This window comes from Poecilia reticulata, chromosome 8 (genome assembly GCF_904066995.2).
Source record: "Poecilia reticulata chromosome 8, P_reticulata-male-v2, whole genome shotgun sequence".
Lineage (NCBI taxonomy): Eukaryota > Metazoa > Chordata > Actinopteri > Cyprinodontiformes > Poeciliidae > Poecilia > Poecilia reticulata.
In genome coordinates this window covers 10265193-10280512 of record NC_088837.1, presented here as the reverse complement: position 1 = coordinate 10280512, position 15320 = coordinate 10265193, and the positions used below count along the sequence as shown (strand labels likewise).

At 41.5% G+C, this 15320-nt stretch overlaps 1 protein-coding gene and 1 long non-coding RNA gene across 6 annotated transcripts; one reads left to right on the top strand and one right to left on the bottom strand.

Moving 5' to 3' along the window:
* The first annotated feature begins 161 nt into the window (after positions 1-161).
* Positions 162-15001, top strand: recql5 (RecQ helicase-like 5). Of its 4 annotated transcripts, XM_008416637.3 has the most exons (19): positions 181-450; positions 633-754; positions 2290-2811; positions 3525-3621; positions 3704-3815; positions 3901-4063; positions 4149-4231; positions 8903-9124; positions 9218-9314; positions 9788-9824; positions 9905-9963; positions 10417-10487; positions 10583-10676; positions 10766-10918; positions 10992-11614; positions 11701-11761; positions 12777-13028; positions 13102-13174; positions 13749-15001. In XM_008416637.3, the coding sequence occupies exons 1-19, from the start codon at positions 354-356 to the stop codon at positions 13871-13873; spliced, it is 3063 nt and encodes a 1020-aa protein (XP_008414859.2). In that variant the 5' UTR covers positions 181-353; the 3' UTR covers positions 13874-15001. The 4 variants fall into 4 exon arrangements, 3 of the variants coding, with proteins under 3 accessions (XP_008414860.2, XP_081465966.1, XP_008414859.2); XM_008416638.3 differs by lacking the exon at positions 11701-11761 and having other exon boundaries at positions 175-450; positions 10992-11654; XM_081609840.1 differs by lacking the exon at positions 13102-13174 and having other exon boundaries at positions 176-450.
* Positions 4251-7850, bottom strand: LOC103469123 (uncharacterized). 2 transcript variants are annotated; one of them, XR_534305.3, is made up of 4 exons: positions 7716-7850; positions 7465-7525; positions 5676-5797; positions 4251-5586 (listed from the first exon to the last, which is right to left on the bottom strand). It is a non-coding gene; the product is annotated as an uncharacterized LOC103469123 (long non-coding RNA). The 2 variants fall into 2 exon arrangements; XR_534304.3 differs by having other exon boundaries at positions 7465-7846.
* Positions 15002-15320: the final 319 nt, after the last annotated feature.

Below are 15320 nucleotides of genomic sequence, written 5' to 3'. Positions count from 1 at the left end.
TTTGTGTTTTTTTAATGAATGTACAACAAATTCGTGCAACAGGAAGCAAGGGTCAAGAATGACGGCAGGTAATTAAAATTTCAGGCTAAAAAAAACGTGTGTCTTAGCAGGTGCACCAAGCTGGACCAATCAGAGCTCGAGTTCACTATTACCAAATATATCATAGTTGACTTTTTCTTTATTTTCGGTTAAAGTTGAAAATAATCAAAGTAAATGACTTAATGACAGAATATATACTTAAAATGAGAGCAGATAATTATTATCATTACTTTTATTTCCTCGTCTTTTTTCCCCGACTCAAATGACGTAATAGGTGTGCGACGACGAGAGAGTTGTCTGTAGTCAGACGAAGGATGTCAACAAGTTTAAAACAGGCTTTAAAATCTCACTTTGGCTTCGACGGCTTTAGGTCTAAACTTCAGGAAGATGTTGTTAAGGCTGTCGTTAGTGGTAAGTCAAAAACAGCGTACTTAATTCATATTTTCTTCTCAGTTTTTGTCTTCTCTCTGCCCTAGCAGCAGAGTAGCAGCAGTGCTATCCCATTCAGTACATGTAACATTTGAAGCAGGCTACGAAAGGAAGTCAAACTGTCTTTCATTGTTAAAAATGTGCCTATTTTTGTCTTGTTTTAGGTCAGAGGGATGTGTTCGTGTGCATGCCAACCGGAGCAGGGAAGTCTCTGTGCTATCAGCTGCCTGCAGTGCTGGCCGAGGGTATTACTCTGGTTATATCCCCGCTAATCGCTCTCATTCAGGTCAGACTTCCCTCTACTCATACTGATTCTGCAGGGCAATCTGTAGAATTTAAAAACAAAAGATAATCTCATTAAGTTTCTGTAAATGCTATCACACAACAAAAACAATACTACAGAATGTTATTGCTGTTGTACTTTCTGAAATGCCTCTTTAAGAGGAAGAATAGAATTTGATCATATACAGAGCCTTGCTAATCTCCTGTTTTATTTACAATATCTACAATATAATATCAACTGCAGTGTAACACCCACTTCTAACCAATAAAGGTTTACTCAGGAAGAGTTTAATTGTCTATTTTATTGTGTGTGCAGTAATTTTGGTAGGTTGATAGTTTAAGATGATAGGTATTTTCTCAACCTACATGAAAAGAACCACAGACAACGTATAGGAGTTTTCAACCCAGCTTTCATGAAAGGAGAAATCGTGCCACTCCTGCGAGCCATTCACTGCCGGTTCTGATAACTTTCAGTTCGGCCTTGCCTTTTATTTTCACAGAAAGGAGAGATAAGGAGGTTCTGTCTCTGCACACAGGTCATCAAGCCTTTTTCTCATGAGAGCGATTTCTCACAGGAACATTCCGTTGTTGGAGATAATCATGCTACAGAGACATTCTGTAAAATGTGGGTCAAAAAGTGTCAACATAGCAGTGATTCACACACGCAATAGGAAACTAAGAACCAGTAATGCAAAACTACTAATGTAAGAGTGATGACAACAGGAGGGAGATCCTGTTTTATCATTCTTGCATATAAGTGGGAACTACTTAAAATCAAAGAAAAAGAAAAGAAAGAGAACAATAAAATGCAAAAGTCTGTTTTTTTTTGTTCGTTTTTTAGTCTAAGGAATACAAACACGCTATAAAAAGTGAAGTATAAAGGAAACAGTAGGAAACCAAATATTATCATGTGAGCCTCAGTTCAGTTCATCTTCATCCATCTGGAATGGTATGTAGTCCTTATCGGTGTCAGAGGTTACCCTGACCAGCTGATGGCTGTTCACGGCAGTGTTAAACGTCTTTGGCATCATGCTACAACGTGCCACCAAGGTCCCGAGGCGAGCCAGGAAAGAAAGTCAAAAGGATGTGACTGTTTTCTAGGATTTTCTGTTATTTTGTCACAGCGCAGTTGTTCAACTTTTTCTGTAAAGCCTCTCAAACTAGAAAGGATATCCCTGTTAAAATAATTAGCTTTTTGACATTGAAGAATGCAATTGAAAGGATTTTTTTTCCTATTAAGAAAGCAAAACTATTCATTTTTCTTTAGTAGAAATCACATTAGACTAGGCAGTACCCACTCGAGCTGATATAGTTCTTCAAAGCTATTAGATTATCCACGCAGACATTCAGGTAACCACACATATTTTCTTAGATTTCCTCCTAAGACAACCAGGTCATTCAATTAACCAACAAAATTAGCTCATCTTTTTCAATGTTAAGATAACCGCAGATTAAATTGATGGTGTCGGTGTCGATGTGGGGTTTTGTTTCACATTACACACGGCTGATACTTCATTTGAACTGCATGATATTCTCCAGGACCAAGTGGATCACCTGAAGGAGCTCAACATCGCCGCCTGCTCCATCAACTCCAAGCTTCCGGTGGGCGAGCGCCGTCTGATCCTGGCTGACCTGGGGAGCAAGCGGCCCAAACTGAAGTTGCTCTACATCACTCCAGAGATGGTGGCCTCGCCCTCTTTCCAGCCCTGCCTGACGGGCCTGTGTTCCCGCGGCCTGCTGTCCTACCTGGCTGTGGACGAGGCTCACTGCGTCTCCCAGTGGGGCCACGACTTTAGACCAGACTATCTCAAACTGGGCGAGCTGCGGGCTCGCATACCGGGAGTTCCCTGTTTGGCGCTGACGGCGACAGCTCCCAAGAACGTTCAAGAAGACATCGTTCAGTCGCTTAGGCTGAGCTGTCCGATGTCTTTCGTCACGCCCGTCTTCCGCAGCAACCTTCACTACGACGTGATCTTCAGGGATCTGCTGCCGAACCCTTATGCTCACCTCCATGCCTTCATCAAAAAAGCTCTGGATATGGACAGTGGATCTGCTGAACAGGTTTGTAAAATAGAGCCTTGAGTGATTATAGTAACATATTGCACAAACCTGGTGTTATTTACCTCAGTGGTAATGATGTGAAGCAGCTTTGGAGTCTTTTGGTTCACGTTGCACCTTTATGTCTCCCACTTAATTTGAAACTTGTTTTGAATATTCTTATTTAATAAAGAGAGACGCGCTGAATCAATCAGAGAAATGCGCATTTGCCTTTTAGTCATTTTAGTAGAAAGCAAAGTGAACAGTGATTCTCAGAGATCAAGTTAGAGAGAGAAACTTAAAGCCCTTCAATTATATTTAATATGTCTTCAGTCATGTACACACAGTACCTCCCGTTCAGCTACCTCTTCTTAGGGAGTTTTTCTCTCGTGCTCATAACAAAAAAATCTCAGTTTGCTCATCTCCGGGTCTGCAGCTGCGGCCTTGGATGTTATCAGTTCCGTTTCTACCAGTAAATAAGCCAAAGGTTTTAATTTGTGGCAACAAACTTTTAAAGTCTTGATCTGTGAAGACAGAAAACTCTCTAAAGATTTTTGGCAGAAACAGACAGATGTAATATGTTTTAACTCTGTTGTCCAGAGTTAAAACAATAATATGCCACAACTCCTAATTGATGAGCAAATTTTCTGTCTATATGTATTTTAATCAGATACAAATTAGTCAATTCATACATTATGAGGTTTTTTTTTGTTTGTTTTTTTACACTTTGTGTTCAGGGCTGTGGGATTGTTTACTGCCGAACCCGGGATGGCTGTGAAACGGTTGCTTACCAGCTGAGCAAGCTTGGAGTCGTAGCGAAGGCTTATCACGCAGGTAGGATGTTTAAACGGGTCCGAGGTTTTTAAACCCCACATGCATCCTGGGTTTCAAGTGACAAGACTCTGGATTTTTGCAGGTATGAAGGCAGCAGATCGCACAGCGACGCAGAACGAGTGGATGCAGGGGAAGGTGCTGGTTATTGTTGCAACCATCAGCTTTGGCATGGGAGTGGACAAAGCCAACGTCAGGTAAGGGAGCAGATATCCTGCTTTTGTTTTTTCTGTTGTCTTATTTTTTTATATTTTTACACACGTGCTGCTGACGTCGTTGCAGATTTGTCGCACACTGGAACCTTGCAAAGTCTCTGGCGGGCTTCTACCAAGAGTCCGGACGAGCAGGTAGAGACGGTCTGCCCTCCTTGTGTCGCACATATTACAGTCGGAAGGATAAGGAGCAGCTAAACTTCCTCATTCGGCAGGAAGTCACCCGGAGACAGGTCGGATTAGCAGCAGAAGAGCGTTAGAAAGATAAAACTTTTAACACCAAAACATTTGCCTGAAGGTTTCTTTAATTTCTTTTAGGAGAAGCGAGGCTCTTTTAAGGAGACTGACAAAGCAGCCCTCACGGATTTGGAAGCCATGGTTTTGTTTTGTGAGCATGAGGGGTGAGAGACACACACATCCTTTAGAAACAACATTTTTATTGTATAAAAATCACTTCACTACATTACGATGCAGTAAAAATCTCACATCAGTATACTTGAGCTCATTCAACAGTTTCAGATATAAACGTTATTCCCTTCTTTGAATATCCAATTTTCAATTTCAGAACAACAGGGGGCAGACTTGCCCTTCTGTTCCCCGCTTTCAATGAACACTTTAAAAGGCAAATTTATTTTAGAGGCAAATCGCCTAAAAGTCTCAGAAATATGAAGCACAGTTAAATTTACAGCCGTGCCTTAGCTGTTTTTATTTTTTTAATGCAATTTTGAGCCACAAGGGAGAGACTTTCATTGTTTATAGTGTTATTTGTTTACACTAATGATTCACTGATTATTGAGAGTAGCAGATGTCATGTCTGTGACAAAATGAATGCATCAGTGTTTAGGTTAAATTGCTTAACTTTTAAACTTAAATGTTCCCTCACCACAGATCTTATAAATTCCTTCATGGCGTGTTTTGTTTGTGCTCTAATCTGTCACTTTCAGATGACATTTCTCCTGGTTTCCTCTTCCTCACTGGAAAAATCACCACATAAATCTTCACTTTATGAGCTTAAATTGGAACAAGAGACTTTGCTATCTGATCCTTAAACAACTTTCAGCTGTGTTCCAGTATTGTGCTTCTTTTACGTTTCTCAATTCAAACATTGAAATTAATCTACTATGATTTAAATCCTGAAAACAACAACAAAAAATTGGAAAAAAACATTAGAATCTGTTTTCCTAATAGTGTATCGTAAAATGCAACTATTTACTTGCTTATAAAGTTAAAAGATCAGCTTTCCATTCTAATATTCCTCACAGAGGAATGATACAATGTCAGTATGAATCCTTCTCAAACAAATGTGGCTTTCCGCTCATCTAACACTGAGCAGCTTGTTGTTGTTTTTTTTAAAGACCTGTAAGCCTGTTCGGTGCTGCGTATTTGCTTATAAGTCAGTTGTTTCTGGCCCCACCTTCTCCTGATGGTAGATGAGCTGCTGTTGCTCCGCAGGCAGGGATGCTCCAAAGGAATGCTGCTTCTCCTGAAAGCCTGGCAGCATTAACGGGTGTGATTTGTTGTCCCAGAACGCAATCCAAGAGTTTGTTTTGTTGTGCTGTGGCACCGCCTCCTTTTTTGTGCACACACTGTGCAGCTTATGTCTGATTTCTAAGCACAGAGGTGAGCAGATCGGCAGGAAAAACCTGCCGGAAAGTAAAAATGTTCCCTCAGACGTCGAGCTCGTCCTGTTTGGACTTACAGCAGCAGCAGCAGCAGTGACTCACGCAGGTGAGCACCATCATGAGGATCACCATAACTGTTGGAAAGTTATATATTTTAGTTTTTTTTTTTTTTTTAATTCCAAGAAATGTTTTTTTTTTTAAAACAAAAGGAGGCATGACTCACAGATGAAGATTAGGAGGATGAAGAAGCCTCCCAGCTCCAGAGGGTGGGCACTGGGCAGACTTTGAAGCTTGAGCCAGACATTGTTCAGGAGACCCACTGTCTCCTCTCTGGCATCCATCCTGCTGAGGAGACCACAGAGCACAAAGGGCATGTCTGAGTCACATTAGTGTGTGTGTCGGCTGTCAGTTTCTGTACACTGAGGAAAAGGAAACCCAGGAGTTTTACTGCCTGTGTGTCTGAAAGTGAATCTACTTCTGGGCAGATTTAAACCCAAATGTAACCAGCAACACTAATCATACTCATTGAACTTTTTCTTAATATCCACAAGAAAGTTGTGTGCATGTGTGTAATCACTTTTACTCTGATACCCCCAATTAAAATCCAGTGCAACCAGCTGCCTTCAGAAGTCACCCAGATAGTTACGTGAAGAGTACTGAAACTTTTGCTCAAGCTGTAAACATTTATTTGATCACTTATCGCCACATATGGCTTCTTAAAAGATATAGACTTGGACTTTAACTAGGCTATTCTAATGCATGCATACATTCCTTGTAGCTTTGGCTAAATGTTTGTTTTAAATTTTTTTTTGTTCTGCTGGAAGGTGAAACTCCACCCCAGTGGAGCAAACATAAGGCATTGTTTGCTCTGATTTTGTTTAGAGTAACACAATTACTTGTTTAATGTTTCAGATTTTTATGCAAAGAACATTTTTAGGAGCCATGCATGAGGTCCAGTTGCGCTCTGCTTTTGGCACAAAATTAAAAGAACGACAAATAAAATCAAGCTTTTTGTCGTAATGTCAGAACACATGGAGAGATTCAAGAGTTAGGAATAATTTAGTTAAGTACTTTAACTATAAGTTTAGCCTTTTGTGCCTTGTAGTTTCACACTGCAATGAGCATAATGGAAGCAGATTCCAGTTGTTTACTGTTGCTGGTGCTGCCGTGTTCTTGCTGAATTGCTCACATGGGTGTGACGCTCTATTTCCTTTTGGGGTTTTAGATTTATATTACAGTTTTTTTATTACAGCTTTTGTTTAAACTGTAATCCATCCATCCATTTTCTTCCGCTTATCCAGGGTCGGGTCGCGGGGGCAGCAGCTTCTGGGCCTCCCTTCTGAAGCTGCTGCCCCCGCGACCCGACCCCGTATAAGCGGAAGAAAATGGATGGATGGATGGATGGATGGATTACAGTTTAAACAAAAGCTCTCCAATTATTAAACCTACATGTATAGAAGAGCCTTAGCTGAGTGTTTTCCTGGCCAGTGACACGTGATCATTGAAAAGACTGAGAAGCTGGCGTTGCTTAAGTGACTTTAAGCACAAACATGTGTTTCTCTGGACAGCATGTACCAGATATAATCAGAAACAGCTCCGAGCAGAGCTGAGTTTACTGTAATTTTAGACTTTTTACTTACATTTTTTTAATACATCAAAACTGAGAAAGGAGTCAGATTTGTTCGTTTCACTCCAAACTTTTACAGACTGGAGGAACTTTTTACTGTTTCAGTTTAAAATGCAAGTGCCAGAACAGTTTATTTGCTTTTTCCGAGAAAAAAAATGCAGGATGCTTTTGCCAATTGGGGATTTATTTCACTTAGAAACAACCTTTATGCACAAGATACTGCAGTAAATCAGTGATTTCCATGTAATTTGATGCATTCTACTCTGACTTTCTAGCATATATTTATAATTAAATCCTTATTTTTAAGACATTTTTCAAACTTTTTCCACAGCTGTGGCTATTTTTTAAGTCATATTGGCGCTGAGAAGGACTGAAATACACCTACCTGTGAGAGTCTCAGCAGTTTTCCCACACTTAGTCAAGCCCACACTGAGTGTCAGAAGTTCCTGAGCGAACAGAAGAGGAGGAGGAGGAGGAGGAGGAGGAGGACAGGGTGGAGACCGTGTGAGCATGCTACAGTGTATTCCCAGGAGCAGTTCCCCTGCAGAGGGTGTTGTTTGGCAGAACTAGTTTGTTGGTTTGTTGCTGTGTGACGCTGCTGCAGGTCCTAAAGTAGGACGGAAAGTCATCTCATACCTTTGCTCTTGAGTTCTTCCTTTTGCTGCCTTGCCTATCTCAGAGGCTGCAGTTTTCTCTTTGGCAGTCCTGTCTGGGAGGGACTGCTGCCTTACCCTTACTGCTGCCCTCTGGTTTACTGCTCCTCTGCCTGCACTGCTTAAGCTTCCCTGTTCACACAAAAGGAAGTGGCAGCGTTCCCATTTCCAGCGTTGGGGTTGATGCGACTGATTCCCAAAAGGGCTCTGCGGCTGCGAGGATGTGTGGATGTTGGCGGTTATGTAACCGTGGTTCCAAAGTGAGACTTTCTGGTGTTTTTTCTAACAAACTTTATAATCGGAATTTTATGAGGACATTTTGTGAAAGTGAGTTTTGTGATAAACCCATATTTTTTCTTTTAAAAAAGACAATAATTATTGACTGACGTCATAACACAAGCATTGATTCTAAATATGTGATGGTTACACAAGCTGATGATAAAAAAGGCTGAGCTGGATAATGCAGGGACATTAGCTGGACCTCTTTCTCTCATCTTTTATCCTCTCATCTAGGGTTAATAAACTTGCGATTAATTGTCGATTAATGGTTTATTAGATTAAAATTGGTTCCAGTCGACTCACTAATGATGTCCACTTAAGCCTTCTCTTAGTGTTGTAATTTGGACGTCATCCAGATGAGGGCGCCTCTGGTCATCCGTAAGTGGAGTCAGTTGATACAGAAACAAAGATGGCGGGAACATACCAGAATGGGAAAGAGAAACTGTCCAATCAGAGACTGGTTTGTGATGCAAAATGCACTTTATGCAGTCCTGTTTAGAAATATGAACCCTTGACAAGCTCCCCAAGTTCCAATTTAAGGGATTTAAGGAGATTAATTTTTTATTAATTTTTTATTTTTACATATTTTATCCTTTTTGTCTTTTATTTTTCGGTTCAGCAGCTTAGATGTTCCTGTTTATTTTTTATAAATATAAAGTTTAATATTACTCAGCATTTAATACAGCTGACACTTACTAATGTTAAAATGTAATTATATATTCATTTATTTAAATTAAGCATATTATGAAAAATTTAGCAGTTTGTGTGGTCAACCCTGTTTATTCGAGAGAAAACTCAGGCTTTTAAGAAAATTGCTGGTCAATCGAAAAGATCCATCAACTTTAAATTATTAGCTCATTAATCAATATCTTGCGTTCTTATTCTCATCAGATGTCGCCATGCCAACATCTCCAAGTTTTTTGGGGACAAGACGCCAAAGTGCGCGGGCGCCTGCGACTTCTGCGTCAACCCCAAAGTCGTGCGGGCCCAGCTGGAGCGAGCGGCCGCCCTCAGCACCAACACCGAAGAGGGCCAGAGTGGAGAGCCCAAAGGGCCGTTCGGGTTCATGCCAGAGCAATACGAAGGAGGGAAGAAGGGCTACGGCTTCGAAAGGCAGGGCGAACGCTTGGTTACGCTTTCCGAAATGCGGTTTGAATGCGACTTGGTGTGAGGTAATGATGATGACGCTGCATTCTAACTCTGCAGGTTCGATGAAGGGGAGGGTGGAAGTGCTGAAGAAGAGACCAAGAAGAGGAAGAAAGAGTTTTCTGACCTCTTCAAGAAGCAGATGAATCTACGGAAGGTGACTTCTGATATTTAATGAACAATTTGATGCCTAGCTGAGCACATCACAGTCTGACTTTTTCTACCTAAATGGGATTTTTTAAAAATGCATTCTTAAACATTAAAAATGCATAGAACATAGAATTTTGGAGCCTCTCTACCATCTGTATGCAAGCTGTTAGCGGCAAAGACTGACCATTCCTGTTGGAGCCCGTCTTGTGAAATCACTCCCACATGTTGGAGAGAGCTGGCACAACGTTCGAGTCAAGCTGCTCTAAGCGGCGACCAACCAAGCCCTTTACAGAACAACATAACAAACACAGGAATGTCAAGACGGTGAAAGAAAAATGAGCCAAATAAAAACCTGAACCCCTTTCTGACAGTGCAGTCCGATAGGAAAAACGACTGTGACTGTATCGTTTTCACACGGCGTGGCTGAAAGACGCGTCGGTGTGAAAGTGCTAACTCATGTCGATGCTCGTGTGTCTTCAGGGCTCTGACGGCCTGAGGGAGGACTTTGTTCCGCCAGGTACCGCCAACAGTGCAATAAGACACTGAGACGAGTCGAGAGGTTTATCAGTGGAGTAACAAGTCGTTCCTGTTGTGCAGATGCTGACTGTCCACTCAGAGAGGCCAGCAGCCAGAAGATCCCCCGGCTCACGGTGAAGGTACATGACAGAACTGGAGAACATTCCTCTCCCGCATTCATTAACGAACGCTCGTTAACTCGCAGGCGGGGCAGCAGATGTCTGCCCAGCCGCAAAAGTGTGTAGACTTTAATTAAAAATGCATTTTTCCTACATCTGTCCACCATGGAGTTGCTCTTTTGATACCAGAATGTAAAATGCATACTTTTTATTTAGGTATTGCCTCACAAGGGACGTTGATTTCATATGTATAGATTAAGATATGAAGTTTAATAAACAGGTTTCCAGGGTTAATTAAAAAGTACGGAAAAAGTTCAGTTCCCTCCTCTATAGAAAATATTACATTAAATAAAAGGTGAATTTTTGTTTTTACATTTTAAAAACATGCCCCAAAGCAGCCAGAAAACTGCAATAAGTACATTTTGACAGAACAAATGCCAACAATTATTTTAGTAAACCTGAGTCTCGTTGCAGACCAGAGAGCATTGCCTGTACCGCCTGAGAGATGCTCTGCGTGACCACCAGGGGGCAGAAGACATATTCAGGTCAGAGGATTCAGATGTTCTCTACAAGCGTTCAGCTGAAACCCGATAGAATGAAACAAATAACAGTCTGCCTTTATTTCCTTTCCGTCTCTCAGCTGCAGCAGTCTGATGTCAGCGGTGGATTTGGAGCACGAGGTTTTCAAAAGCTGCAAATCCTCCAACTTGTACAAAGCTGCCATCTTGAAGAAGGTAGACTGAAAATGTCTGCGCCACAATATGAGCGATTTTTAAAATAAAACCAGGCGTGTTTTTCATTTAACTCATCTGTTGCCCTGAAGGTGTCGGAGATTACAAAATCAGCCCCTCGGACGGACGAAGGCAGCAGCAACGACTCCAGAGAAACGGAGACGAAGTATAAACCCGATGGAAATTCCTCGTGTTTATACCCGGAGGAACTGCAGGGCTTCACCTCGGCCGCCCAGATCTACTCTGTACGAGTGGCTTTTTTTACACAATCTTCGCAGAACATCAAGCACGATTTAATTCTCCTCCTTTTTGCTCCAGATGAAGCGGAAAAGAGTGGGAGCGGGCCAGAGGGGCTCCTCTAACTGCTTCCAGTCCGCCAAGGACCTCCTGAATCCCGTGTCTAGCAAAGCGACGGAGAACGGGGGCTTCATCTGCGTCTCCTCTGTGGAGTCGGACGTCAAACGGATCAGGGTGAAAGAGACGGAGACGGCACCGTCCACCAGAACCGGAGCTGGAGCCGTCAGCCCGGCCAAAGCAGGCCGAGTCATGAGCAGGAAGCAGCAGAAGATGGCGGAAGCGGCGAAGAGTTCTCGCAACATCTCGCAGTACTTTGTGAAGAAAAAACCCGCGGAGGAGGAAGAGCTACGCCTGGAGGAAGAGCTGCGCCTGGAGGAAGAGCTGCGCCTGGAGGAAGAGCTGCGCCTGGAGGCAGGCGGCTTGCCGTCAGAGACTCGCAGTGAGGTTTGTGAAGAGAACTCGAGGCAGGAGCTGCTTTCCCTGCCGAGCGATCCTGCGCTTGAAGAGAGTGAGGATCTGATCCTGATAGAACCTGAAAGGGAAATCATCGTCTTGTCCGACGACGAAGAGCAGGAAGCGGGAAGAGAAGCGACTTTGACTCAGGTCGAAGACATTCCTCATGAGGATACGACTACGATCACAGAGTACTTAAACCTCAGTAAACATTTCTGTCAAACTTTACTGGTAAAAGTCTTTTTTACAACCTTAACTACATTTGTACCATTTTCAGACCAAACCAACCTAAAGAGGAGGAAGAAGAAGTACCTGCTAGTCTGCTTTTAGTTCAAGAGGTAGAGTGTCTTACAAAAATATTCATAACGTCTCATTATGGACACACACTTTAACATGCTTTATTGGTGCTCTCAGCTATGAAGTGGACAGAAAATGATGCACAGTTTTACATTATTTTACCCCTAAAAAATCAGAAAAGTGTGGAGTGCATTTGATTTCAGCCACCCTTTTGCTTTGATACCCCTAAATAGAATCCAATGCAACCGACTGCCTTCAGGAATGACCTTCACTGATTATTCAAACTGTGTTTAATTTAACATCAGTAAAAATGCAGATGTTCTGTGAAAGCATCAGAGGTTCGTTAGAGAACATGTGAAGATGAGAGAAATGGCAGCACACCAGAAATAAAGTCGTCTAAACAGTTTGTAGTCCCTCGGTTCACTACGCACAAAAAAACCAAACTTAGATTCTTGGATTTAACTACAGAATAACTCAGGAAAAAAATTAGCATGAAGAGGGATCAAGTTTTGAAAAGTTTTGTGAATTTATGAGGGAGAGCAAAGTTAAACGCTGATGCTTTGTGGAAAAAAAACAAACTAAACTAAAACGGCAAACCAGAAAGTGATAGGCCCAAGCCAAAGAAAAACTCACTTCAAGACCAATAGATTTTATCTTGCATATAAAAAAAACTTCTTTTACCATCTATTAAGTTGAGAGCTATTTAACCAACGAGTATTGGTTAAATACTTCTCTCATATTTAATCAATAACACCCAATTTCCACTCACATCATAGCTAAGCAGAGGCTTCACCTACATTATTAAATACTCCTTAAGACAAAGGTTTATTTGTTTAGCAGGTCAATAACGTGAAACATTCAGCCAGAGCTAAATATTCACTTGTTGGAGTGGCCTAGTCAAAGCCCATGAAGGACTTAAACTGCTTTTGCCAGAACGGGTTTCACTTCTTCTGATTCTTGGTTATGCACTGCTTGATATAAAATCTCGCTTTCTGCGCAGGATTCACGTTTTTTATTTAATTCTCGGCGATGGATGACAGCGCTGTGTGTTTGCAGGCTGCAGACGAGGTGGAAGCGGAGCAGAAGGAGACGTCTCCTGCGGCAAAGCGCAGCCGGACGTTAGGTTCCAGCAAAAGGAGAGTGACGTTCAACCCGGAGGTGCAGGAGAGGTCGCTGCCGCCGCCCGGTGACCCCGGTGACCTCGGTAAACCCGGTGACCCTGTGAAGGCTGTGACGCTGCAGGAAACGGCTAACATTGTGGTCCATTATCTCAACCCCTATTATACTCAGGGAAAGTTTGCTACTAAGGTGTGTAGAGTTCTACATTAGCAAATTAGAACAAAATTGAATGTGTTTAATAGATGTGTGAATGCTTTCGCAGGTTCTGTTTAAGTCTTTTGCGCGATACTTGTCTCACCTTCTTACAGAGGGTAAAAGTCGTGAAAAAAACCAAGGTAATTAAACACTTAATGCCATATGAACGTCCATTTTTGGTAACACTTTATTTGAAGGGGGGTGAATAAGACTGACATGACACTGTCATGAACATGAATAAGCCTTCATGAATATTTATGACTGTTGTCATAAAGTGTCCTTCGGTAAATTATGATGCTTTTAATACAAAGTTGACATTATTCAAAATGTCTTTGTTATGACAACTTGACATTAACCAAGAAATCATTACTGATAAGTATTACTGATTGTACTTTAAAAATTAGGTAACTTTGTTATTAAAGGTAAAGTTTAAACAGTAATGATTTCTTGGTTAATGTCAAGTTGTCATAACAAAGACATTTTGAATAATGTCAACTTTGTATTAAAAGTGTCGTAATTTACCGAATGACGCTTTATGACAACAGTCATAAATATTAATGAAGGCTTATTAATGTTCATGACAGGTGTTATGTCATGTTTATGAAAGTGTCATGATAGTCTAATTCACCCCCCTTCAAATAAAGTGTTACCATTTTTTTTGTTTGTTTGTTTTGTCATTGACTTTTCAGTAACTATAACCTTTTTTGTCTGCAGTTAAAGGTGAAGCTAAAGTTCTCATCAAGACGTTCTTCAACAGAGTCCAGCGCTGTGAGAGTGAGGCCGACTGGGCGCACCTGAAGAGACCGCACAACTCCAGAGCCCCAGAGAGCAAGGACTGATGGGACATGCAGTCCTTTCCCTGTGTCAAAGCCATCTTTACCAGTGCCTGTCTGGATCCTGCTGCTGATCTCAGGCATTTTATTCAAAAAGCTTCAAATGAAGGGCTTTCGCAACTGCTTGCACGTCATCTCGACACATGAGCAATAAAACTGACAGTCTGTCAGTGTAACGATGAGACAAGTGCTCTTAATGTTTTTAGCCCCCTCGAGTCAAGTCAGGCAAGGTGTCCGAGTCCGCTTGGATCAGCAACACTACAGCCTGATCCTCGACTTGAATCCAAGAAGTCGACGGGATTTCTTTTCTTTGTGTTTAAAATAAAAGGGTAGCAGTGAACGGATTACACGTCACACACAACCGCATTTAATTTATCTGGTTGAAGTGCAACAAAAGATGAATATGTTGAAAAGCCCTTCATGCCGGCTGTTCAGTACAGCGGAGGAGCCGCCATGATGTGGGCCTGTTTGTTTTCTAAAGGAGCTGAAGGGAACCTTGGTCACTCAAACACTTTGATATTTGAAATGCATGCCTGGCAGAAAACAGGAAGTGATGCAGATTGTATGGTCAGATATGACATAAAGACAACCGTGTAAGTCCATTTCGGTTCTCAGACCTAAATCCTCTGAAAAATCTATGATGAGCTGAAAAGCGGAGAGGATTCTGGGTGATCTACTCAGACTGGGAGAAGAGGATGTTTGACACGCTCACTGTCATCTTCGTTACGCATCAACGTCGTACTGTAATGGTTAAAAGCTTTCGGACTAAAGTACCGCAGTGCATCCTGATGGAAACGTGACTAGAACAGAAAGAGTTTAATAAAACGGAGGTTACTGTTCTGAGGACCACATGTTTACCAAATCACATAGCAGCCTTCAATGTGTTTTATTAAAAAAAAAAAAAGAAGCTTCCATTTTGTTTCTAAAATGCTTTAGTTTGTATTTTTCAGAATTCTTGTCTGTGTATTTAAAGTAGAGGGAAATGAAGCCACTGCTTGATTTTAGAACATGGGAAAAGCTGCATCCTCACTGTTGGGGGTAAAAATATATTTTAGCCATTTCCTCATGTTGTATTTGTGCTGCTGAAAATCTGTTTTTTTTTTCTTCTGTAAATAAAAGATAGTTTTACTTTTACTGTTGGTAATGGCAGAATGTGTGAAAGAAAAGCAAAAATATAAACAGATTCATTATTGTTTATGATAAAACAAGCTATAGGCAGTGTGTGTCTCACATGGTGAAATAAACAACTCCTGGTTTTATGATCTCTAAATTGAAGTTTATGGAAGCGCTTATGAACAAATCCAGTAAATATTGATGTCTAGACATCAGCTCCCAGCATTCAGGTTGCCAGGACACGGTCAAAACTATCAGCTACAGAGAAAATGATGCAGTCTATGTCAGGTAGGTTGGACGAGTTGAGTACAAGACGGAGAAGAACACGCTTCCAAATAAC

Coding starts and splice junctions, on each gene's coding strand:
- recql5 (XM_008416637.3), top strand. CDS start 354: ATGTCAACAAGTTTAAAACAGGCTTTAAAATCTCACTTTGGCTTCGAC. Junction 2,812..3,524: donor ACAGTGGATCTGCTGAACAG/GTTTGTAAAATA, acceptor CTTTGTGTTCAG/GGCTGTGGGATTGTTTACTG. Junction 4,232..8,902: donor TTGTTTTGTGAGCATGAGGG/GTGAGAGACACA, acceptor TATTCTCATCAG/ATGTCGCCATGCCAACATCT.